Here is a 27,186-nt window from a genome sequence, read left to right on the forward strand (position 1 = left end):
CGCCTCGCCCGTGGCAGCCGCAAGCAACGTTCTGGCAGAGGTGCCTTACTGGACTTTGCGCCGGCGCATTAAAGGCCCCGCGGCGGCCGGCTGCTTTCCCGCCGGCCGCCGGCCGCCTGGCCGCAGCTCCCTCCCCGGACTTCTCCCCCCCCCCCCCCCCCCCGGGACAGATGCAAGCCCGGCACTTGTCCGAGGTGCCGGGCTCATTTTTACAATGATTTTCGCGGGCCGCGGCCGGGTGCAGGCAGCTCCTCCTTAAGGGAAGGAGGAGGCCTGCACTTCCCGAACCTGCCGCACCGCAGCGGGCGCCGCAGCGCCGGAATAGCGCCGCAATTCAGCGCGTAGCGCCAGTTTTCAGGCGCAAACAGCTTTCAGCAGCGCCGGCAGCCGTTTGGGCGCAGAACTAGTGAATTTTTGGCCCGCCCAGCGCGACTTAGCTCCGGCACTAACTTCCGGCGCTAAAGCCATCGCTGCGCCAAAACCCAATTTCTAGGCCGACCAGTACCACGGTCATTAAATGCCTGAACGACCTCTTCGCCTTGTTCGGGTTCCCAAACTATATACATAGTGACCGGGGCTCCTCCTTCATGAGCGAGGAACTCCGTCAGTTCCTACTAGCGAGAGGTATTGCTGCAAGCAGGACCACCAGCTACAACCCCCGAGGGAACGGCCAGGTAGAAAGAGAGAACGTGACGGTATGGAAGGCCGTCCTCTTAGCCTTAAAGTCTAAGGGCCTCCCAACCTCCCGCTGGCAGGAAGTCCTCCCGGCAGCGCTGCATTCCACCCGGTCACTACTTTGCACTGCCATCAACGCCACCCCCCATGAACGAATGTTTGCTTTCCCCAGGAAGTCGACTACGGGAACCACGCTACCAACCTGGCTGACCTCTCCGGGGCCCGTCTTGCTGCGAAAGCACGTGAGGGCCCATAAAACGGACCCCCTGGTCGAGAGGGTGGACCTCCTGCACGCCAACCCCCAGTACGCCTATGTGGCATACCCAGACGGGCGGGAGGACACAGTCTCCTTACGAGACCTCGCACCCTCGGGCACTCCGGAGACACCACCTTCACCCCCCCCCACCACCCCCCCAATTCCAGACCAGGTAGACGGCATGCCGGAACCCCACGAGCCTTCGCCGACCACGCAGACACCAGCATTAACACCGGATAATGCAACACCGCCGCTGCGACGATCAGAAAGGCTTACGAGGCCTCCGGACAGACTGACATACCAGAACTGGTAGTACACTTCACCCCGCCGGACTCAAATCTAAACAAGGGGTGAATGTGGTAAACCACTTTTATCGTTCACTATCGTTACACTATAGTTATCACTGTTATATCGTTACTCTATGGTTATCAGTGTTCACACTGTTGTATCACTATACGAGGTCGCCTCTTGTCACGCTGCTATACCTGGGCTGACCACTGCTGACTCTGCCCATGACTCCACCTACCTGCCCAGGTATAAAGGTAGTCGACTGGCTGGCATTCCTCCTTGTTGTATCCGATCACCCACGAGGGTGGGCTCTGTTATTTAGCCAATAAAAACCTATAGTTACTTTCTTAACTCGTCGCTTTTCATTGGATGAATTGATAGGTATATCAAGCGTATTATATTATGGTCACTATTGCCTATATGTTCCCCTAGTTTTACTTCTCTTATCTGCTCTGGTTCATTCCCCATTATTAGATCCAATAGCAAATCCTCCCTTGTTGGGCTTTTTACATATTGGGTTCGAAAGGAGAGCTGTACACATTGTAGGAACTCCATTCCCCTATCCCCTTTACCTACCTCTTTTGTCCAATTAATATCATGGTAGTTGAAATCCCCCATGATTATTATTCTATGGGGGAAAAATTGTGTGTCGCCTCTTTTGGGGCGTTAATGTCGCCTAGCTCCCCAAAAAATTAGCACCCTCTGCCAGAAATTCAGTTGTAGCACCCCAAGCAGGAGGTGGAGCGCTACTGGAAGCAATCCACCTCCTGCTTGGGGTGATACAACTGAATATCGCGGCACTACGTGCAACAGCGCCACAAGCATTGGCACGTAGCACCACGTGATTGCAGGCCTCCTCCCCTGATTAAAGGGGAGGGGCCTAGCACTGCGCGCACCAGGGCCATGCTAGACCAGCGGGGAGTGGGGTGCCGTGAAAAGAGCCTGGCACTCAAGAGGAGTGCTGGGCTGGGCTGAGCGATCGCGGTCGGCACCCCGAGGAAAAAAGGGGAAGGGGACAGGTGCTGGCAGTCAGCCAAAAACAAAATGGCCGCCCAACACCTGCCCCTTTTACTAGCACCGCCGCCACTGCAAAAATGCTCCCTGACCCTGTTGGACATATCGTCCGGCGATAGGTCAGGGGGCGCAAGCGAAGTTTGCGGCCGGGGCGCGAGCGGGGCACTGCGCACGGCGATGACATCACCGGCAGCAGCGCGGCACCGTGGGGCGCTACCGGGTACTGCCAACCTCCCACTGAATTCCGCGGGAGGCGTTAGCGGTGCCGCGCCCAGGCGCTAGGGGATTTGCACCCCGTTAGTGCCCCCCAACCAACCCAATTATTCCCCCTATGTTTTTTACTAATTTCCCTAATTTATCTGCATATTTTTTCCTTCACCTCCCTTCCACTATTAGGTGGTCTGTAGACAACGCTTATTAGTGTGATTGATCCTTTATTATTTTTTATCTCTATCCATATGGATTCTATTTTTGTCTTGCTGATATCACTTTTTTCTACTGCCATTATGATATCCCTAATAAGTACAGCTACTCCCATTGCAATTGCAACAGTATAGACAATTCCAATACGTGAAAGTCTTTAGTATAAAAGTCTGTAAGGTAACATTGCCATATTTTTAAAATTCCAATACTATAACACAGTATATAACCTGGGGTGAAATCACTTCAGAAGGACTGGTAATATTTTGTCACATTTAGTACTTTGGCCATGAAAATATCTTGTAACTGTGTAAATAATGAGTATATGTAACAACAAATTACATTATGTTTTAATTATAACAATAATTTTCAAAATGATCAAAAATTAGAAAAACAGTATTGATTTCTTTCCTGGTATGCAGTGCAATAAAAATGTTTTAAAAAAAATTAGTAATAGTATATTAGAAAGTACTTTGATACTCTGCAATTAAAGCATCTTGAGGTATCTTGGAATTATGGGGTTTGTTTGTTTTTTCTCATAAATTGACATGATTCAGGGCTACTTATTTTATAAAGATTCATCACTCCACTTATTCCCAGAAACATTATACATGAATTCATGAGGGGTTTGGATAGAGTAAATAAGGAGAAACTGTTTCTATTGGCAGGAGGGTCGGTAACCAGAGGACACAGATTTAAGGTAATTGGCAAAACAATCAAAGGAGAGATGAGGAGAATTTTTTTAAGCGAGTTGTTATTTTCTGGAATGTACTGCCTGAAAGGGTGGTGGAAACAGATTCAATAGTAACTTTCAAAAGGGAATTAGGTATATACTTAAAAAAAACTTGCAGGGCTATGGGGAAAGAGCAGGGAACAAATTGGACAGCCCTTTCAAAGATCCAGCACAGTTCGATGGGCCGGATGGCCTTCTTCTGTGCTGTATGATTCTGCATATATATATATGTATTATATATTTAAATGTATATAAACCATGCCAATACTGTAGTTGGACAACCCTCCCACTGGGGGAGAAAGCCAATTCATGGCCGCCCATTTTGCTTGCCTAAAATTGCCATTCGACCTCCGAAGTTCACGTCGAGATCTGCCATGCTCAAACTGCGCTGGAAGTGCGCCAGACACCATACTGCCTCAAGCAACTCTGATTTGTTCAGGGCACCCACCTGAAACAAGTGCTTGGCACCTTGAATATGCAAATTCGGGTCCGACCCTGGTTGTCGGACCCCAAATAAGAAACTCGGGTAAAATGGGTGGATTGTGTGTTGTACGCACTCTGCGTAGATGTACCAGGCATGGAGCCACTGGCAGCTGCTGAAAAATAGGCCGAGGAAATTTTCAGTTTTTATTTTTGCGGGGCTCAGGAGAAGCAAGAGTGCTCCTCATCCGAGGCCCTCCCTGAGTTTGCCTGCCCTCTCCCACACTCCCCAGCCCCCAGCTCGGCACTGCCAGCTGGCTCAACCTAGGAGCCAGCCGATTTCCCACCCTCCACCTCCGGAAAGCTGCTGCTTGGCACCCGCAACTCACTGGCTGCATTTAAATGGCTCGATCCTCAGGCTGACACGGACCAGCATGTGGAGCAGTCACTCTGCCCACTTGCACCCATTTTGGGCACAAGTTGAATTTCTTCCCCAATGGGTCTGGTGCTGAAAGTCACATATTTATACCAGATCAATAATTAAAATGCTGTCACAATGATACACAGTATAACTAAAAAGTATTAAAATAATTATTACTAGTGCAATATTGTACTAAAAAGTCCTTAAGTTAGTGGGTTTCTTGGTGTAACTCGATTTTAATTTGATTGGTTTGCTGGTTTGCATTGGCTCCCAGTTAAGCAGCGCCTCAATTTCAAAATTCTCATCCTTGTTTTCAAGTCCCTCCATGGCTTCACCCCTCCTTATCTCTGTAATCTCCTCCAGTCCCACACCACCCCCCCCAACCCCGAGATATCTGCGCTCCTCTAATTCTGCCCTCTTGAGCATCCCTGATTATAATCGCTCAACCATTGGCGGCCGTGCCTTCAGCTGCCTGGGCCCTAAGCTCTGGAACTCCCTGCCTAAACCTCTCCGCCTCGTTACCTCTCTTTCCTCTTTTAAGACGCTCCTTAAAACCTACCTCTTTGACCAAGCTTTTGGTCACCTGCCCTAGTTTATCCTTACGTGGCATGGTGTCAAATATTTTGTCTTAAAATACTCCTGTGCAGCGCCTTGGGACGTTTTACTATGTTAAAGGCGCTATATAAATACACGTTGTTGTTGTTGTTTATTTTTGTGCCTGATTTTTGGTGAATTTGCTGGATTGCTTTGACAGGTTAGCTGGTATATTTTGGGATATTTTGGTTGGTTTGCTCTCATGGTGGATTATCTTGGTGGGGTTGCTAGTATGTTATGTTGGTGTTGCTGATATATTTTGCTTGTTAATATTGTTGGGTTTGCTTTGGTTTGTTATTTTTGGCTGGTTTGTTGGCATATGCTGGGTTATGTTGGATTTTGCTGGCATATTGTGGTGAGTCATATTAGATGGGTATGGTAGGTTCTTTTGGCAGGTTTGCTGCCATACTTTGAACAGTTATGGATACCATTCATATAGATCCTCTAAAGCAACAGGCCATGTTATTCCGTCGTCTTTAAAAAGGTCATAAAAGGAATTATAGGAAGAGTCAGTGAAGAAAAGGTATTGGGCCTCACTCAATTTGGATTGAGTGATCTTATGGCAGGCACAGATTCTGTGTACTCTGTGACCTTTCTCACTCTACGTAGAGTGCAATGGCACTGCATTTTTGTGGAGAACCAATTCACTGTCATATTTGGCCACACATCTGCTAAATCAAACTACCTAACTCTGTTGTATAATTCTGTTTTCTTTTTCAACAGGTCTCCTATCTAGCAGGAGCCGATTATATATGGTTATGTGTGTACACATTTTTTTTTACTCGTGCACCTTTTGTTAGAGTGAATCCAGCTGTTTGTGTTGCCAGTAACCAGTCACACTTTCCACACACACAGATACTTTTAACCACAATGTGAGAAACATTACATTTTTGGCAAAGTTCAAGCTTAGAAAGGTAAACTGGCCTGCTGAAGAATTAGAGCCAAATGTGCAATGTTGAATCAATAGATACAGACTACTGACGAAAACGGGTTGCTAATATGGAACATTCAGACCTTCAGGGCATTATAATTTGTTTCACTCTTTACACCTTTAACTAATGTAAGTTTGTTTTCTGCTGTCCTTTCCTGACTTTGGATTTGCTATCTGTGCTGGTGTCCCTTTGTCATGTTACTTTGTTCCCCTAATTATTGTTTGTCTTTTATTTTCCTTTGTCACTCCATTTTATCCCCATGTTCACGGAGCAAAGCTCGAGTTGTGCTTCAAATAGGATGGTGACCAGAAGCAGGAACAGCAATAATAATAGTTGCTAGCATCCTTAGACAATTTTGGCAACAGTTTTGGATAGGTGCAAGACCCCACAGGCTATAACTTTTGTAACTTTCCTGTTCACACAGAGTTTGACAGTGAGGATTCCTATTAAATACAGAAATTCCTGCAGGTGTGAAAAAGCTGTAATCTGAAAATACATTAAATTCATACAGGAAATTAACGATTGACAGGTTATTTGAAAAAATTCTTCTTCTAGGCATAATAAATACTGTAGGATTTTGGGCAATTGTCTGGGTTACCATTTTCTGTCATTTTAAAGACTGACATTTCCATGCTTGTTGACATAAGTCTAGCATTTATATTGGTTACTGGGCTCTTTTAAATTATAGTATTCACCTTTGGAAACTGATAGGATACTTCAGGGATATAAGTGTTCTTTGAAGGCTTTTTCTTTAGTGATACCACCACAAAATATTCAAAGAGTTCCCGCTCCTGCCACTCGATGAGCTCTCGTTCTAATGTGCGGTAACTGGGAGCTTTCTTTAGCACTGATTGAATGTGGACCAAACGTTGCGTGTGTGCTGGAAAACAAAACAAAATCCAAATACAGTTCACGGTGTTTTTCACAGTCAACAAAGAAAATGGAATGCAAGTTATCATGGGGATTAATCTGAGGTTTATAGAGCTCGAGAGACAAAACCAAAATCTATCCACTGTCACATGGAGCGGCAGAACACAGCAAGGACAGTGTTGCACAGACACAAAGGAAGCAGCATGCACTTGGATTCAATACAGCGTGACCTCTCACCTTTAAACCTGTCATCCGAGTCACTCTCACTCTCACTGTTTTCATCTGTGAAAAAGATAAAGAAGCCGAGTGAAGGTTCCAGTAATCCAAAACAAAATTTAGTTAAGGAAAATTCCAGAACATAGACTAAACAGTCCTTGCTCCTACAGCAGCTGTTAAAAGTTTAGCTTCTTTAAAAAAAATATTCACAGTAGAATTTTCTGTATTAATGGAGTAGTGTGTAAGGCAGTAGGTTAGACTACTCTCCCTTACTCACACTCATAAGCGGCAATTTAAATAAATAAAATTAATTCAAAGAATTCTAAAGAACTTTGGAGGGAAAATTGGCTCGCACCTCCTTTGAGGCAATAACTTCGCCGGGGCACTACTTTTAGCGCCCCGAACAAGTTAGCACCCCCACGCCTGAAATTCAATGGTAGCGCCCCAAGCAGGAGGTGCTACTGGAAGCACTCCCCCTCCCTCTTGGGGCGCTCCCATGGAATATCGCGGCGTTATGTTCAGCAGCGCCACGCGCGCCAGAACGTAGCGCCGCGGTACCGTAGGCCTCCCTCCCTTGATTAAAGGGGAGGGGCCACACCGGGGCCCTGCTGGACCACCAGGGAACGGGGTGCCGGGTTGACCGATTGTGGCCGGCACCCCGCAGCAGGAGAACTGAGGGGGCAGGAGCTGGCAGGTGGCCCAAAAAAAATGGCCGCCCAGCACCTGCCCTTTAATTATCGCCGTCCTGGCCGCAAAAACACCTCCCTGACCCTGTCGGACATAGCGTCTGGTGGTAGGTTAGCCAAGTTTTGCAGGAGGCGTTAGCAGCGCCACGCCCGGGCGCTAGTTGCTTTGCACCCCGTTAACAGGAGCCGCAAAGCAACTGAATTTTTCTCCCTTTAACTTTTGTTTTTTTTTAAATACTATTTGTGAAAACAATGACAGCTGATATCATGACTGGATGTGAAATAGCACAGGAAGTGTGGCTGAAGTGACACAAACACCACTGTACTGGAGGGTGATAATTGTCTTTATACTGTCGGGCTCAATAACTACTCAAGATAAGAGGGATATTAAAGTTTGTACCTTCTATTCTCTACATGGCAAATTCTTAATCCCATCCATGCTGGAGGCAGGGGTCCGGGAGGAGATGTGGAGGTAGCACTTGAAAATCAAGCCTCAGGCCACACTCACACACTTTCTGACAGCCAGTTATACAACACTATTGGCACGGAGCTAAGCCTGAGGCTGTCCTTTTAGTTGCAGAGTGATGCATGCTGTAGGGCTTCAAAAGTGAAGAGTGTGACACTGTAATGTCAGGAAACTACATTTCTCTCTTTAAATACAGCAATTTTAAGTACATCAATGAAATAATAAAGAGGAAAGTGAACTTAAACTCTGATATTTCTGTTACTTCCAGCTGGGTCAGTATGGACAAGGTTAAAGACCCCAGTAACTATTTTGTTTGCTTACACTAGATCGCTAAACAATTCTTTGCCCAAGTCAACTCTATCATGTTTATGGCATTCTAAGTACATTTAGTTACAGAAGGTTATAAAGATACAACACAAGTCAGCTGGTATCTCTGCTGTCTGGATTCAGGAAAATCTACACAACTGTCCCACTCCCACCCCTGGGAAAAAAGCTGGAATATTTAAAAACGTTATCACTTTTTTGACAGCTTTCCACATACAGACAAGAAAAAAATTAAATGATTCTGGTTCTTCTGCCAACTTTTTCCAAATAATACTATTGTTAAACAATGCTTCCAGATTTGGAAGGCTGAGTATAATTGGCACCTGGTTGTTGAATGAGTTACAGAATTTTTGTCCTTTAATTGTGAAGCTTCCCTTTTAATTGTCCTCATCCCTTTAATTTTTATTTACATGCAATTTTCCTCTGCTACCACTAGTGTCCTCTCTAGACCCTTCTAGGTTTGCACTGTGAATAATTATGCATATAAGTTTACACCAGAGAAGTAAATGCTATTTGCACGCGATGTTTGTGGAGGGACTCTCACCAGTTCTTAATGATTTCGAACTGTGTTAGACCTGTAGATGAAAATCAACCCCAAAATGTTTTCCTGTGATAAGCTCTGTTGCACCAGGGTGTCGCACCTACATGTTTGGTTAAGAGCTCATTGAAAATGGGTTGTCATTCTATATTTGGGTTGTATACCACCGGAATTAGAACACCAGGACCTGGGAAGTAAGGGAGGATGGAAGGGAAAATGTGGGGCAAATGAACTGACAATTTGTGCTTGATTACCAACATTGTCAATGCGTGGAAAGTCTAGCAGAATCTTGTATCAAAATGGTGGTCCGAGAGAGAGGGGCAACTTGAGTTATCTTTCAAAAAAGCCCTTGTGGACTTCTTAATTGACAGTGTTGCATACAGTCCTGGTGCCATGTAGTGGGTGATTTCACTGGTTTACTGTTTGGCATTCATGTCTTCTTGCTTTTGTTGAAGGGGAGAATGAAGGTGTTTTGAATAAAGTTTTTTGTTCTGGATTAATACCCGCAAGATGCTGGTAACTGTCCATCCCCTTACCTCGTAGAGAAGCATTCTCAAAGTTTGACAGTGACAGCTTCTTCAGCCTTTTCTTCCCTCTCTTTGCACTGTAGATGCCATTAATTTTCTGGACAAGCTACAAGTTTAAAAAAAAATACACAATCATTTAATTCACGTCAATTTCTGTTCAGGGTCAGACATTTCATTAATAAGAATCACCTCTCATTGATAGATTTCAATTTCAGTGTTGGAAGCTATTTATTAACAAAGCAATATTCTATGAGATACATGGTCAGTATAAACCTAGCTATGCCAATCACAAATGCTGGTGCTGGTGCTAACACTAACAAATAAGTTTAATTATTAAAGCTCATTAATAAACAAATAAAATGATCAATTATCGGCTTAACAAATGTCATTCATTTTGATTGATTAAGTTAATTGTTCCTGTTTAATTATTTGTAAAATGCAAATAATGAGTCAACCACACTGGTGTTGATTTTGGTGGACTGTTTGAACCTTTAAGGAGCAGTAATATAAAAATGTACAGCACCAAGATTATAAATTATATTCACATTTTTATAAGATACGAGAAAATATGCTAACATTCTAGAAGTTGTAAGAAGTCACACAACACCAGGTTATAGTCCAACAGTTTATTTGAAATCACAAGCTTTCGGAGCACTGCTCCTTCGTCAGGTGAAGTGGAGAGATGCATAAAGACACAGCTTATATAGTCAGAGAATAATGCCATTGCTGTGATTATCTCTCTGCCGAGGTGTGATAAATGGCAGTTAGAAAGATTACCTATAATCATCTGGCATTATTCTCTGACTATCTAAGCTGTGTCTTTATGCATCTCTCCACTTCACCTGACGAAGGAGCAGCGCTCCGAAAGCTTGTGATTTCAAATAAACTGTTGGACAATAACTTGGTGTTGTGTGACTTCTTACATTTGTCCACCCCAGTCCAACACCGGCATCTCCACGCCATTCTAGAAGTTGTGGCACAGAGCCACAGATACAGTAACACAGGATTTTCATCTACCAGCCATCTGTTTCTCACCTGAAAAACATGTAACTGACAGAGAAAAATCTGATGGGAATCTTGGACACCCATTGATTAAAGGAGTTGATAGGGTAGACAGGGAGAAACTATTTCCTCTGGTGGGGGAGTCCAGAATAAGGGGGCAGAACCTTAAAATTAGAGCTAGGCTGTGTAGGGGTGATGTCAGGAAACACTTCTTCATACAAAGGGTAGTGGAAATCTGGAAAACTCTCCCCCAAAAAGCTATTGAGGCTAGGTCAATTGAAAATTTCAAAACAAGATCGATAGATTTATGTTAGGCAAGGGTATTAAGGGGTATGGAACCAAGGCGGGTATAAATGGAGTTAAGATATAGATCAGCCATGATATAATTGAATGGCAGAACCGGCTCGAGGAGTTGCATGGCCTACTCCTGTTCCTATGTTCCTATTTGCTCGCCTGATTCAATTTCCAGGCAAGTCTTTAAATGGGCATCCAGCACTCCCACCCAAAACAGGCGGGAGGCAATGTGATTATGCAATAGGGGTCCTATGTCAGTTGTAGGGCACCAATTGCAATTCTGATGGAGAAATGGGCAGAGCATGCAAAGTACATGCTAGACCCAGTTTTTCCAGGCATTCAGTGGCCTAACCAGCCGTCGTTAACAGGATCGCGGGAGGCTGCTCAGGTTATTGCTATGGTTATTGCTTTTATTAGAAAAGATTTTTGTGGCGCCAGGGCATTCGGCCCACACTGCTAGCTCATTCTACAGATCCCCCATCACCCCCACCCCATCCAACCGCTCCCTCCCCCAACAGGTCCTGCCAGTCAGTTCTGTGTAGAAGCTGCCCAATTTCCCACCACACCGTCTCGGTGAGCTGCAGTGGAGTGCCGGTTTGGTACCCGCAGTGCACTGGTAAAATGGTTAAGGCCTCCTGACTGTGGCCTTGGGTAGGCGTTGCAGGCACACCGACAATATCGTGCCTGTTTTGGGCCTGACTTGAAAATCTCCCCCAATGAGTGTATTTGGTAGCCCTTTGATTTAGTGGGGGGAGGGGGGGTGGTGTTTGGTTAATATTTAAGGAGTAATGATTAGAGTTTAGAAATTCTTGTGGTCTCAGAGAGCTCTGTAGCGGCATTTTGGTAGTGCTGGGGGTGGCAGGATTTGGAACGTGCCCGAATCCAGCAGGGTTCTGCTCCTTTTCAGCCCCATAAAACAACCATACCTATTATGGTGGGGAATATGGGGCAGGCCCATAAAACAAAAATTTAAAGCCGTAAAGCTAACAGTCCACACTTTGGTTTAGCAAACTTGCTAACATCATGACTTTATATTTTTGATTTTTATAAACCTAATTTGAGTTATTTTGTAGAAAAAGGCTACAGAGATCCTTGGGACACCCACTGATGTGCAGCAGACTCAGTAGCACTTTCACTGTGGCACTGGCTTCCCTCCAGATTGCCAGGGTCAAAGATGCTATCAGATATTTCCAGGCACTTGCTAATATTTTCCAGAGCCTTGTGAAGGGGAGAGTTTGCAGTGGGGCTGGCAGGTCTTGCTCCAGACAATAATTCCTGGAATTGGGTTGCTCAGGAGTAGTGCTGTAACTTTGGAGACTCAGCCTACCTTCTTTCCCAGGGACTTGGAGCAGTCTCAGCTATATCCTTGGATTCCTTCTTGCCCAGAGGAACCTAGTAATACGTTTGTCAAACTGCTACTATAGGATGCAAAAGTGCAGCAGCCAGAGCATGTAGAGGAGGTGGAAGAGTACATTCCTCTTAATGGTTTGAAAATGTTTTCCACCCCCAACAGCTTCAGGCTATGTAATTGATTGCCTTTTTTTTCCAGAAATCTTCTAACTGCACCTTAGCTTCCAGCTCCAAGTCCACACCTACAGCTCTCAGTCTTCTGTTTAAAACCTGGTTAACTTTCTCGTCTCTCTTACTTTTCTCTCTCTGTTCCCAGCACATGCAAGAATTGTGCCTTCAATTATTTCCCCTTTCAGGGATTCACCAGTAAGCTGGTCAACCAAATCAACTAATTCCTTTCTCAGGAGTATACTGTCATTCTGACCTTACATGAATAAAATATTCCCCACCATAATAGGTGTGGTTGTTCTGTTAGCTCATCACCACACCTATTATGGTCATGTCCTCAGTTGTTGTAGACAACGATGAGGATAGTTGGCTCCTTAATGCATCAAACCTCTCCTCCTCCCTTCCCCCATTCCCGTCTCAGTAACTGCCATCCGTGGCTTTTTAAACCTGTGCAAATTCACTTTTTGTTTTAAACACTACACTTAAAAATAACTCATTCCCAATTTACTCCATAAAGAAAAAAGTAATCAAAAATCTCAAAATGTGACACTGATTTATTACTAACTCCAAGAGCACATACAGGGCAACACTTGTAGAACCATTCTGACCCTTCCCCCTGCATCAAGAACACTTGGAGTTCAGATGGAGGTCATGATTGCTTTCTTTAAACTCGCAGCTAATACTGCACCTAACACAGCAACGGAGCAGCAAGCTCAAATGTATGACTAAACAAGTGAAAGCACTGATCCATCTTATTGCTCAACCACCAAAGTTTTGTGGTAGCACGCACTTTACAAATCTTTAAACCTGCCCACCAGTCTTTGGAACATGCCCATTTCCAGTTTCAACAATGGTTTTGACATTGTCAAAAACTCTTTAGATTTAACTACTTTGAAAACCTAGTGAATCACTTACTGTCAGCTCTTAGATAGGATCTTTTAAAATGAAGTTCCTTCATCTGAAAGCTATAGTGACCACAGTGTGTGTGGTGTCACTCAGACGCCATCACTATGTGTAAGTTTTTGATCATTTATGTATGTGCTGATTCACCGCGCATACGTACCTACAGTTTATATAACATGAGATGCCAATAACCATAAATAATCTTCTTTCCAATACAGCAGTACACAGTAATTTAAAAAAGGAACCAATCAGACTTTTCTTACCTTAGGGATCCTCCTGGATCGGCGTGTAGACAGCAGCTCACTGGTGGTGCTCATGCTGTCATCGTTGAGGCTGGTGGGGGAAGAGGGCACACTAAGGTGGGACAGAAGCAACACATCATCATGGCTGTGTCTTTTGGACAGTCGTGGTAGTCTAAGGGTCTTCCTGTCTATGGTACTACTCAGACGCAATGACAGACTGCTGGGTTTCGGAGGCAGCTTTGGAAGATAAGTCATTGACCAGGTTAAAGTAAAGTACTGCAGTGCAAAGAGAGTATATAACATCTACGCATCATTTTACGATATATTTTGTGCATCGCCAGCTTTTGAGCCAGATATTCTTCAAACACTCAGTACTTTCTGTTTCAACCTTCCAACCAAATTATGCATGAAAAGCAAAAATGCAACCGTGCATATTTCTAGGCTAATTCATTGCAGACTTGAGAATGAGTGTCCATTCTAATCCAAACAAAGTAATTTTAAATTGATTTGGACACAGACAATAAATAGGCAAGTTGAAGTAGCGAAGAAGAAAACTGAAGCTATTGAAAAATGAGTCTGAACTTAACATTCAGATTCTTGAGCTATAAATAATACAATTGACATTTGTCCTAATTAGTGTAAGCCTGTGGATTATTCTTTTCTGCCTGATCGGTTCTGAAATACTTCCATCATTTGCACACTTTTCTATTACTAATAATGGTGTCAGTCCATACACAGAGTGGAATAAGATTTTGTGACTTCCCAGACATCTGTTCACCTTGAGTTTATTTAGTTGCTGTAAAAAAACAAATACTGAGTCTGCCGAAACATATTTCATATTATTGACCCATCATCATGGTCAATAAGAGATGTTCCTCAACTCATTTCCCTGTAAGGATTTGTAACATGGGGTTCCAGACATGCAGGGCACTTTCTGAAACTTGCTGGTAGGTCTTATATCTCACAGATCATTGTCCACATTCTTAGTTGTAATACTGCATGCATTTGATGTGCATCCAACTTACTTGGCACACGTGAAGCATACGCATGGGCTTTGCCTAAGAATGTGTGCGCTGAAAGCTGAGCTCCAGCAGCAGTGAATGTATTGGGCTACTATAAAAAATGTCTTTCTTTGATTTATGGTTTTGTTTTTCTTTTTTGCCTTTTGTAGTACATTTTTTTTGCATTATCCATTTTCCATCCAGGCCTCATTTGCACAGGGAAATAAACTGTCCACAAGGTAAGTTAAGAAGTAACTCCTAGTGGAGTAAGCCTACAGCTTCCTTATCAGTCTCTGTCAAAAAACAGTGGATCGCAAGATTCAGTACTTCTTCAGTAACTTGCAAGTGAACCCACCTATCTACAGGCAACATGTTTGTTCCAAGCTTACTCTGTAAGAAACTAACAAATAAGTAAGTTACAGTCCACTTACTGGGTAGGAAATCAATTATGGTAAGAGATTAGAGGGACCTAAGCTAAGCAACAGGAACTAAGCAACAGGTATGTACCAAGATAATAGCAATTTCTCAGTCTGCCATGATATTTTAAAATTACATAGACTTATAAAAAATAATTGTAATGAATATGTATTCAAGAGCTGCAGTTTCAACTCTTCCAGCTCAATATAATTCAAAAGATTCCAGCAATATCACAAATCACCACTAACTTGGATCTGCCTGCTGCTACCTGTAGGATTTCTAGACTATTATTGTCTTTGTAACAGAACTACTGATGGAAATATCAACTTTTCAAGGTGCTGGGGTAATTAGGATGGTGTCCTAATGGATAATTTGGAATGAAAATACAGTGTTCACCTCTGACAGTAAACACAAAAACAGAGGTCTGTGCATTCCTGCTATTGTTTACAATGAATAACTGCCCTTTTGAGCAATTTAGTGAGAAACTCAAACATACAGCTTACATCGTAGGTTACCATTGATAAACTGGAACCAAGCAACATCAATCTCTTTCATTAGTTCCATACTACAAAACAACTGTTCAAAAATGACTCAGACCCTGAACAAACTTGTTAAACAGCTTGACTATTTTACCAGTTTCACTGTGTTATTGGGAAATTCCATAATCTATAAAAGACTATGGAATTTGAAGCTTAGGAATTACGTGACTTTTGACAGTCTAATGTTATGGATTATCAAGAGTAAAATATAACAGCCTGGCATTCCGCTAGGCTGCACTGTTCTTTTCAGCGCAATTCGCCCGAAATCGGCCAAACCAATGCAAAAGATCACGGAATTTCAAGCGCAAATTACGTTCAGCGTAAGTTGCGTTTCCGCAATCTTTTGTGGGAGTTTAGAAAACATTATGAAAGAGGCTAGCCCCGCCCACAAAATTGGCCACGCCCCCAGATCGAATTAATCATCATGGTGAGTTTCCGCTAGTTGCGCCCGTTTGCGGGCCTTCGAGGAGGCTCTTAAAATTAAGCGGGTTTTTTTGAGTGCAAGGACACTAATAGGCACGTTTTAAAAGCTTTTGAATATAATTTTTTTTAACTTAGAAGGTGCTGACGACCGTACACCAATATAACTAGCAAATGGTTCTGAATAGTTTTTAAAAGTAATTTTGTTATTTAAAATTGGGTTAATCACAGGTGGTGAGTAGACACTCTGATTAAAAATGCTTATTTTTTGTGATTAACCCATTTTCAGCTGTATTAATCAAACTGCACCAAGTTACCACTCTGACATATATCAAGGAATATTTTTAAAGCAAAATTTTTTTTTTAAAATTTCGTTCTAAATAAAGCTGCGCTGGTTCATGGCAGATTTTGCATTCGGCAGAAAATTGAGAACAAAAACTTCTCAAAACTAACGCAATTTTGGACGCAATATGTGCCCGGATTGTCAATTGTACCCAAAGGGGAAACTCTACCCCAACATGTTCACACGGGGAGTAACTTTCACCGTTACCACTTGGGCAGTAAACTGGCAGAGTGGATCGCCCACCCGATATCGAACCCATCGATTTTTATTTCCAGTCGTGCCCCTCCCGGCCCCAGAAAAGTTTCTAAAAAAGCTTATGTGCCCATTTTCTGATGACCCTCCAGCATTCCTTTCAAAGTCCGCTGGTTAGGCCGTGGTACCAATGGGCAGAGTGTGCGCAGTGCATGCCTTGCTCATTGGCACAACAAATTCCTGCAAGGTCCCACAACCTGCATAGGACCCCAATTTAAATATTTTAATAAGGCTCCAGCTTGTTTCGATCAGGAGCGCAAGGCGCCCAGTTTGGGCCTGCTGAAAAGTGAGTCAGGCAGGCCTCGGAAGGCCAATTTCATTGCATTTTCTTGTCAAGTATATAAATAAACAATTTATTTTAAAGTAGGATTGGTGGAGCCCTGTACTTTTAAAGATGGGAGCTATATTTCGGGGTTTTGATTTGAGTTTAGTAGTGTAGTATGAGTTGCACCACCGGTGGTCATGAAAGGCGCTATATAAATGCAAGTCTTTCTTTTTTTTTCTTTTTACTTGCACACCGATTTTAATAAAATGAATATAAAACAGTCTTTTTGAGAGCTCTGGTCACTGTGCATAATGTATGGAAAAAGGTTTGTAATTTCACTAGAAATACAGACCAGAGGAAATTTTCATAAACGATTTCATAAATTTTCAATGTTACTCCACACAGTCACAACAGTTCTTCCCTCTTTGTGGCCATTAGGGAATAAAATCACCTATCTTTTGTACAAATATCTTCAAAAGCCCCCCAACTGCACCACAGCACAGTACGATGGCAATCAAATTTAAAACGAAGATAATGTCCAGAATTTCCTGCATCGCACTTATGCAGAAATTATGCCGAAATTTACACCAGTTTCTGCAGCGGGCTCGTCAATGGGAACTTACGCCCAAATTTCCTGTACTGCTCATTTGCCTATGTCGGAACATAAAAACTGGCATAACACAAATGCAAATGGAGTGCCCCAACAGAGGAAATATATCGGGCTGCTGTCTTCTGCTATGTGCCTTGCTTTCAGAGCCCCAAGCCTCTGCTGCTCCTCCTCTGCTCCCGTTATTATGCAGAACAGGGGTATGCCCATTGGGAAGGCCACTCCAGTTGAGGTCTGAAAAATGTCAGGCTCACTGAGACTGACAGTGCTTTGGTTACGTAGAGTGCAGGTCTCAGTTAGAAATATTTAAAAAGAAACAGTAAGAAAATGTCTATCTCACTCCAGAAATCTCAGTTATGCTAATATCAGCTGACTTTGGGCCATGCTGCACCTAAATCTTTGGCCATAAATCTACACCAGCGCATTATTTGTGTAAATCCGCAAGCTGGTCTTTTACATAGAGGGTGGGGCTATGTAAATGAGTGGCAGAGGGTTTCGGGCCTATCTCGGGAGCGGCGCAAATGATTTAGGAAGTTTGCACATAATGATGCTTTAGCGTAAAACCAGCGTAAATCAGTTACGTGCAAATTGCCTTGTAAATAAAACGCGCAACTCCACTCTTATGCTGTCGTTACCCCGAAACTTTCCAGGAAATGCCAGGCCATTATTTTTATTTTAGTGCTGGGCAAGATCTGTTCTATTTTAGAAACTGTTGATACAAATATTACCTAACACTCAGTGACATCTTATGGTGATAGTTTCTTGACCCATAAAATATTTTTCTTTACATTCAAATTTATTCTATAAGTTATGTGGAATAGTATCACAAATGTTCTATTTAAAACATGCTGCATTACTACGTAATAATTTTCAAGTTTAAGCATAATGAAATCATTGAAATTGTTGAAAGAATTTCTCTGGCATGTTCCAACTTGATTCAAACCAGGTTAGCCTGGCTAGTGCAGCTGTGGCTGTTCCTTTATAAGACCAAACGTGATATATTATACACATATCATTATTCACAGGGCCCGCTTCTCGGCAAGGATATGGAAACCACACTACTACCCACTAGCTGTTCTATGCATTCCTGTTATTGTTCACATTAACTGAACTCTCAGAAGACTGCAATGGTATTTCTGGATTGATGGCAAGAAAAATATAGCTTTTTTTACGTATTTTACGCATACCCTGAATTACAGTAAAATGTGATGATAAGTCATACCCTCCTGATGGTTTTAATGAGCTGATGGTGTAACTGATTTATTTTGCTGGTCAGAGAAAACTGGTGAGTCTGACTTTTACACTAGTGCAACCAATTTCATGGTGAGACTGCGGCACAGTTTATACACGTATTTTGCTCTGTATTGTCACAAATTTACACACTGGACATTGACACAAAAGAGTCTGTATTTTGAAAGCTGTTAATACGCAAATGGATACTTTGAATTATTGCATATATGTGGATGTATATAAAGAAAGTCCATCAACTCTAGTATTGTTAGCCTCACTTTAAAGACTTTGATATCATTTTAACTGGAATTAAGATATTGTTACTATTATTATAACTTCATACACATTTAAAACACAAATAAAATTAGTAATTAGTTTACTAAACAACAACAGCTTGAATTTATATAGCACCTTTAACATAATAAAATGTCCCAGGAGTGTTATCAGACAAAATTTGGCAAAAGTCTGCATTTATATCAGATCTCTCATAAATGTTCCAAAGCACTTTTCATATCGTCACATCTGAATGACAACACTGCTGACAATAAGACACTCTCTCAGTACTGCACTGTTATCTTAGATTATGTACTGAAATCCTAGAGTGGGACTTGAACCCACAGCCTTAATTTTACGTGGGAAAATGTCCCATTTATATAATAATTGGAACAATAGAAGGCTGACTGGTCTATTTCATGATGAGTGAGAGCTCCCTGACAGGCACTTGTGAAGTTAAGCCAGATTTACACAGCTGAACATAGGGGAGAAATTAGGTGCCTTTGCGCCTCTCATTATTGCCTCTGGGGGGCGATAACGGGGCACTAACCACTTACCGCCCAGGCACGGCAAGAATATCGCCTCCCACTAAATTCGTCGGGAGGTTTGCGGCGGCGGTATGGCGTTGCGCCCCGATCTCCGTTGCCCAGAGATCGTGACGTCATTGCCGTGCGCATCGCCCCGGTTGCGCTCCGGACCCGAACTTCAGTTTCGCCCCTGCAGCATCGCCGAGCGACAACACCGGCAGCTGCAGGAGGCGTTGGTCGGGAGGCAGGGTGCTTCGGGGGCGAAAGTTAAAGGGGAGGTTGCCGAGGTAAGTGCCTAAATTTTTTAATTGTTTGGGTCAATTTTTTTTCCATTTCCTGGGCCCCGATCGATCAGCCCGGCCTCCGGCGGGGACCAGCTGACTGGTCCCACTGCAGAGCTTGCAGCGAAAGCCCTTCCCTTTAAGGGAGAGAAGGAGCCTTGGAACGCGGCAGCGCTGCACAACCAACGACTCGCCTGCATCCTTTAGCGCTCCAGGAAGGAAGTGGAGCGCTTGATTTTGCGCTCCACTTCCTTCCTGGAGCCCTAAAACCCAATTCCGCTAAGTTTCCCATCTTTCAAAGGTTACTGCCCGCAAACGGGGCGATAACGAATTTCTCCCACGTCATTAAACATATTTCTGAATTTCTATAGCTTCAAACATCCTAAAACTGAGCTAACTTTAGAAAATGCAGACACTGTTTTAAAACCTATGTTTTGACAAGCTAGTTTTAGATTTTCCCTCATAACCTATAACTAGTGCTTTTTTGGCTTAAAGTCAGAAAGCAATCAAAATCATAAAACATCACTTAACCCAGAACCGTTGTTTCTTTAATGCTTAACATGTTTATTTCGTTTTCAAGTTTAATTTTTTAACTCATTTTTTGTTTTTGATAAGTTGTGAAAACAGCTTACATTTCCAAATCCAAATCAACTTGGTTAGGCCGACTGTAAAAGATCACCACTTTCCCAGTTCCGTTCTCTGCTCCTCCAGCCTTGTGAAAACAAACAGACCCAGAAGTCTTCTTGTATGAACTGGATGAGAATTTCTACTGAATTAAAGCAAGAGAATTACCTGGGGAGGTGTAGTGTACTTCCTGTCCTGAGGGGACCACATCCTGTGCAAAGAGTCTAGGGAATTCTCAGATGACAGCTGTAACTTTCTGCCAGGGTAGCGGCCTTTCAGCTCCACATCTTCATAAGGATTTTCTTTAGGTGTATCTGTGAAGCAGTGTAAGGAAAAAACAGGCTGATTCAACAGAGTCATGTGAATCTAAAAATATTTCCTCAGCTGGCAGACTGAGTCAGACTGCTGTTTGCAGTTAATTTTTTTTCTCCTTTTGATAGCACTTATTTTTTTGTTTTATCCAGTGCTTTGTTAAAGTATAAAGTCCTGTTTTGAAAGTGGACCAGAGAAGTAACCCTTCATAAGTCCCGTAAAATGCCTAACATAATTGGGCAGCTCTAGCGTCAGTGAACAGGATGTGATGTCACTTGGACTATTGCTTAACGATTGGTTTCAGGATTTTTTTAAACATTTGGTGACTCATTTTCTGACCCTAAAGTTGAGCACAGTTCTATTCAGTATGTTAACGCTTTGCCACTATTCCTTAGAACAGAGTACTGTACGTTTAAAAAAAAGTCCAATATGTTTATTTCAGTGTCTTTAATATTGTTTCAATTAATTGGTCAGTCTCACAGCAGCTGTGGAATGCTTCAACTGAGAGAGCATTCACTCAAACCCAAGGCCTCTCAAAGATACAGATATTTACAATGCGAATTTGCCCATTAAGACCCTACTTTCTCATTAAGAAATAGCAAAAGCATTTCTGTTAATTCATTTTCAACATTTGAAAGTCCAACTTATAAAATCCGAGAAAACTTATGTATATTGTCAGAGGAAAGGCACTCATGGCTCTCTCAGAACATCACAAATTTTAATGGTGCAGATTGCTCCTTATATCAGTTTTAGTTTGCCTAAACAACAAAAAGACATAGAAACATAGAAGATAGGAGCAGGAGTAGGCCATTCGGCCCCTCGAGCCTGTTCTGCCATTTAATGAGATCATGGCTGATCATCTAAATTCAGTATCCTGTCCCTGCTTTCTCCCCATAGCCCTTGATCCCTTTAGCCTTAAGAAATATATCTAATTCCTTCTTGAATATATTTAATGAATTGGCCTCAACTGCCTTCTGTGGTGGAGAATTCCACAGGTTCACCACTCTCTGGGTGAAGAAATTCCTCCTCATCTCAGTCCTAAATGGCTTACCACTTATCCTTAGACTCTGACCCCTGATTCTGGACTCCCCGACCATCGGGAACATCCTTTCTGCATCTAGTCTATCTAGTCCTGTTAGAATGTTATAAGTTTCAATGAGATCCCCTCTCATTCTACTAAACTCTGGCGAATACAAGCCCAATCGACCCAATCTCTCTTCATACGCCATTCCTGCCATCCCAGGTATCAGTCTGGTGAATCTTCGCTGCACTCCTTCCATGGCAAGAAAATCCTTCCTCAGATAAGGCGACCAAAACTGCACACAATACTCAAGGTGTGGTCTCACCAAGGCCCTGTACAACTGCAGCAAGACATACTTGCTCCTGTACTCAAATCCTCTCGCTATGAAGGCCAACATACCATTTGCCTTCTTAACCGCCTGCTGCACCTGCATGCTTACCTTCCGCGACTGGTGCACAAGGACACCCAGGTCTCGTTGCACTTCCCCTTTTCCCAATCTATTGCCATTCAGATAATAATCTGCCTTCCTGTTTTTGCCACCAAAGTGGATAACCTCGCATTTATCTACATTATATTGCATCTGCCATGCATCTGCCCAATCACCCAACCTGTCCAATTCATACTGCAGTTTCTCTGCATCCTCCTCACAGTACACACGCCCACACAGCTTTGTGTCATCTACAAACTTGGAGATATTACATCTAGTTCCCCCGTCTAGATCATTAATATATAATGTGAATAACTGGGGTCCTAGCACCGATCCCTGCGGTACCCCACTAGTCACTGCCTGCCACTCGGAAAAAGACCCCTTTATTCCAACTCTTTGCTTCCTGTCTGCCAACCAGTTCTCTATCCAAGTCAATACCTTGCCCCCAATCCCATGTGCTTTAACTTTGCAAGCTAATCTCTTATGCGGGACCTTATCGAAAGCCTTCTGAAAGTCCAAATACACCACATCCACTGGTTCTTCCTTATCTATTCTACCAGTTACATCCTCAAAAAATTCCAGTAGATTAGTCAAGCATGATTTACCTTTTGTAAATCCATGTTGACTTTGTCTGGTCCTGTCACTGTTTTCCAAGTGCTCTGCTATTACATCTTTTATAATGGACTCTAGCATTTTCCCCACTACCGATGTCAGGCTTACCGGTCTATAATTCCCCGTTTTCTCCCTACCACCTTTTTTAAATAGTGGGGTTACATTAGCTACCCTCCAATCCATGGGAACTGTTCCAGAGTCTGTAGAATTTTGGAAGATGACCAGCAATGCATCTATTATTTCTAGGGCCACTTCCTTAAGTACCCTAGGATGTAGATTATCAGGCCCTGGGGATTTATCGGCCTTCAATCCCATCAATTTCCCTAACACCATTTTCCTACAAATACTGATTTCATTCAGTTTCTCCCTCTCATTAGACCTTATGTTCCCCGACATCTCTGGGAGGTTATTTGTGTCCTCCTTTGTGAAGACAGAACCAAAGTATGTATTTAATTGGTCTGCCATTTCTTTGTTCCCCATTATAAATTCCCCTGACTCTGACTGCAAGGGACCAATCTTTTTCTCTTCACATATCTATAAAAGCTTTTACAGTCAGTTTTTATGTTCCCTGAAAGCTAACTCTCATACTCTTTTCCCCCCCCTCTTAATTAATCCCTTTGTCCTCCTTTGCTGAATCTTAAACTGCTCCCAATCCTCAGGTTTGCTGCTTTTTCTGGCCAATTTATATGTCCTCTCCTTGGATCTTATGCTATCCCTAATTTCCCTTGTTAGCCACGGTTGAGTCACCTTTTCTGTTTTATTTTTATGCCAAAGCATGATTTTGCTCAGTCTCCTCTCATCTTCTGAAGACACAAAGGGGTCAATTTTCATTGACCCATGGAGTCGCGATTGGAGGCGTACGGGGGGTTAAAGTCCCGAATTCGGGGGTCCCAACACCATCGCGCCCCCAACCCGCCTCCATGTAAGTTTCAAAGGAGGCGGGTACCCGCCCTGCACTGGGACCCGCCTACCAGAGGCAGGAAGCGATTAGTGCCAATTAACTGCCTGTTAACAGGCAGTTTTTAACCTAATCCCTATTTTTAAGCTTGAAATGTGGGAATCCCGACAGCTCCAAACCACGCCAAGTTAGAGCAGTCGGGCCGTCGGGTTGAAGGGCTTGGAGGGGTCGAGATTTCGGTGTTCAGGTGAGTGATGGGTGCATGAGTGCAAAGGTAAGTGTGTTTGGTGTGTCTAAAGTGTGTAAAGAAGTTTAAATTACCTGTACTTACCTTTCTCGCCTTCCTTCCTCTAGGTTTCGGGAGTCCAACATCTCACCGGCACAGAAAGCAGAATGGCTGCGAACTGTCAAAAGTGTCAGCCTGCAGCTTTCTGTGATGGTGAGATTTCTAACTGAGTCTGTGTAGAAGGACTCATGTTAGAAGTAACACTGTCAGTGTTTGACAGCTTCTTGACAGATGACATTTCAGCCTGTGACGTCACCTGTTGCCGGGTGGCCCTTAATTGGCCTGCTGAGCCCACTGGGCGGGCTCAACAAGGTCAATCAAGTTAAAATCGCGTGGATTGGCCGCATCTCGATGGAGGCGGGACTACAACCCTGAAAGTTGTAGTCCCGCCTCCTTCCCAACTTCTGAATGAAAATCACCCCCAAAATCTCACTGTGTATTGTTCTATGGACACTGGCCTCAATCCAATACTTGGCCAGAGTTGTCCTTTATGGATGAGCCTAGACAGTGAGGGGTCGGTTTTAACTCAGGTGCGGACAATTGTCGGGTTCCCCAAATTTCGTGATTCCCACACGAATATAAATGGATGTGTGAGATTGATGCAATTTTAACTCAATTGGCCAATTGATTTCCAACGTGTGGGAAGCCTTTGCAAATGGGTTTTTCATGACTGCAAGTCCCCTCCGATGATGTCATCATTGCTGCTGCATTTAAGGTCCACAGCAAGCCTTGCTTCCTCTGCAGGCTTCCAAGCTTTCCCCTTATGATGGCACAGGAGCCTGCAGGAACAATGGCCAGTGGGAGGGCAGGAGCTGCGCCTAAATTTGATGAGGCATCACTGCGGCATTGTTGGATGGGGCTAGGGCCCACAGGCAGGTCCTGTTCCCTTCTTCAGGGAGGAAGAGGCCTCCCAGTCAGACCAAGGCTGTGTGGCTACAGGTGGCTGGGGAAGTCAACTCCTTGGGGCTCACACAGCGCACCTGGATGCAGTGCAGGAAAAGATTCCATGACCTTCATCACACTGGAAAAGTATGAAGTTTCCATCACCCTCAATCTGATCCCCATGCCTTTCCTCACCAGCACTCAGCTTTAGCAATCTCTTCCTCCACATCCCACTTGACACTCATATCCATGCACCCTTAGCCATTCCCTCTCTCTCTATGCTCACATTCACAGAACTATTCCACCATGCAGCCCTCACACTCCCTCTCACTCTATGCTTTGAACACAATTGACAACACACAGGGAGGGCCCTTGGACTTGCAACCTCACTCCATCTTTGTCTCCTTCTAAGTATCTATGCTATGCAATCTCTACACTCACTCCTTCATTCTCACTCAGCCTCCCCTTGTCTCCCTCATTGCAGGAAAAGAGAGCTCACAACAGGAGAGAGCGAGCCAGGACAGGAGGAGGGCCGCCCTCATTAGCCCAGCTCACCCCCTGGGAGGAAGCCGTCCTGGAAATTGTCGGGGCTGATACAGATGTGGAAGTTGGGGAAGGACAGGCAGGTGCATCCCCGCAAGCTGGTGACAGAATAGTTTTCCATCTCTCTCATTAACATTGCATGAGTCGCTGATAATGATTCTGAAGCTACATCATATGGACTTATGATCATCTGCAAAATGCAATGTGCATGTAACCTTGGCATCACATCTCTAACTTTTTCCTTGACTCCCCCACAGGACCATCGAGAGCCCCCGTCCCCACTGTGCAGGAGGAAGAACCTGAGATTCCAGACTCCTCAGAGGAATCTGCAACCTCTGAGGGCGCAGCGTCAACAGAAATAAGCGCACCCAGCACCAGCGCAGACACTCACACTTCGGGGTGACCTTCGGGACATAGAGTAGTGTTGTCACCTGGTGTATCACAGCTCACAAGTGAGCATCAGCAGATTGTGGAGACGGGGACAGCAGTGGAGAGTCCTCGTCGGAGGGCGCAGGACTCTGCCAGCTCGGCTCAGCTGCATGTCGACCCTCTGCCTCTGGGTCCATCCATAAGATCAGAGGCGATGGAACTCCATGCACAGATGCAGGAGTCTCTGGCAGGTTTTGTCTCCAGGGTCGCTGCGAGTGTGGAGCGAATGGAGGAGTCCATAGCGAACATGAGCAGAGCCTTTGTGGAGTCAGTGGCGCATGAACGCATCAACATGGAAAGGATGGCTACCTACGTGGAAATGATTGCTGCCTCCGTGGTAAGGCTGGCTACCGTAGAGGAGAGGAGTGCTACGGCCATGGAGGAGGTTAGTCGCCAGGGTATGGAAAACATGGTGAGTGTTCAGAATAGAATGACATCTCTTGAGGAGCAATGGGTATCTATTGAACAGAGAAACCAGACCTTCATGGAAGTCCTTCTGAGTAGGACTGCCATTGCAGATACGGGTCCCCATGGCCCCCCTGATGTGCAGCAAGGTGCTCTCAAGCCACTTGCAGGCGCGGAGGAGGAGCTGACCCATGAGAGGGAGGCTGGTGGCAGGCCTCAAGGAAGTGGGGGTTCCTCTCCAAACGCTCACACTTCCATGCCACTGCAGAACCCTCGGTCAGAGCCCCGCTGGAGTCCACACCCAAGTGAGATAGACATCTCAACCCCTGCACAGCCACAGCCACAGTCACAGGCTCGCCACCCCAGAGGACGACTGCCAAAGGTGTCGAGACAGGAGCAGCAGGAAAGTGAGCAAGGGGCCTCCATATCTGCTGAAGCCACAGGGGAACCACTACGTAGGAGCACGCGTAAGAGGAAAATAAAGCACAAGTAGTCACAAGGGTAGTCACTTGGGTGAAATGTTGTGTATATTGTAAAAATGCCATCAGTTGGTTCTTGTGCATAAAAATTCTGATGGCAACTGTTGCAGTTCTGGCGTGTGTCATTTTGCGAATGGGGCTTTCACATTGAGGGCTTAGGATTACTTGCAGTTGTCAGGATGCTAGTCAAATAGCTAGGAATCCGCAGGGTTTGGCCATTGTCGATGCTCAGGTAAGAAGCTGCGAGGCAAAAGAGTTTGATTTACTAGGCTAAGCAAATCTGGCCAGGGTGAGTGCATTCCTTGCATCCCGGGCAGCAATGTTCTCGCATAATGCTGCCGCTGGTTGATGGGCCGCTGCAGGATGCTCGTTTTCGCCCTCCTCCTCCTCCTCCTCCTCCTCCTCCTCATCATCATGATCTGAGGAGGGTATGTGAGGAGCCACTTGGTCCTCAGGAATCTGCAAGCCACGACGCTGTGCCATGTTGTGGAGTGCACAGCAAACCACGACGATTCTGGAGACCCTGGCTGCTGAGTACTGTAGGGCTCAACCTGATCCATCCAGGCATCTGAAGCGCATCTTCAGCAAGCCAATGGTTTGCTCGATTATGGATCTGGTGGAAATGTGGCTGGAGTTGTAGCGCTCCTCAGCTTCGTTGGCTGGCCTCCTCAACGGCATCATTAGCCAAGTCCTCAGGGGATAGCCCTTGTCTCCAAGTAGCCATCCATGAAGTTGGTCTGGTGGCCTGAATAGCGGAGGTACACTAGACTGGCG

General features: G+C 44.3%; 1 protein-coding gene across 1 annotated transcript in view; it reads right to left on the minus strand.

Annotated features, from left to right (window-relative positions):
- dennd2b (DENN domain containing 2B) overlaps positions 1 to 27,186 on the minus strand; it is a 247,031-nt gene that overhangs the window by 137,764 nt on the left and 82,081 nt on the right. Inside the window, exons 3-7 of the mRNA XM_086007944.1 lie at positions 20,287 to 20,432; positions 13,361 to 13,576; positions 9,390 to 9,486; positions 6,861 to 6,905; positions 6,449 to 6,633 (exon numbers count right to left, since the gene is read on the minus strand). Of these exons, the coding sequence (XP_085864070.1) occupies positions 6,449 to 6,633; positions 6,861 to 6,905; positions 9,390 to 9,486; positions 13,361 to 13,576; positions 20,287 to 20,432 (689 nt within the window). The remainder of the gene's footprint in view (positions 1 to 6,448; positions 6,634 to 6,860; positions 6,906 to 9,389; positions 9,487 to 13,360; positions 13,577 to 20,286; positions 20,433 to 27,186) is intronic.

The sequence above is a fragment of the Somniosus microcephalus genome, chromosome 15 (assembly GCF_052327205.1).
Source record: "Somniosus microcephalus isolate GS21.2 chromosome 15, FLI_Smic_1.0, whole genome shotgun sequence".
In the NCBI taxonomy this organism is placed as follows: domain Eukaryota; kingdom Metazoa; phylum Chordata; class Chondrichthyes; order Squaliformes; family Somniosidae; genus Somniosus; species Somniosus microcephalus.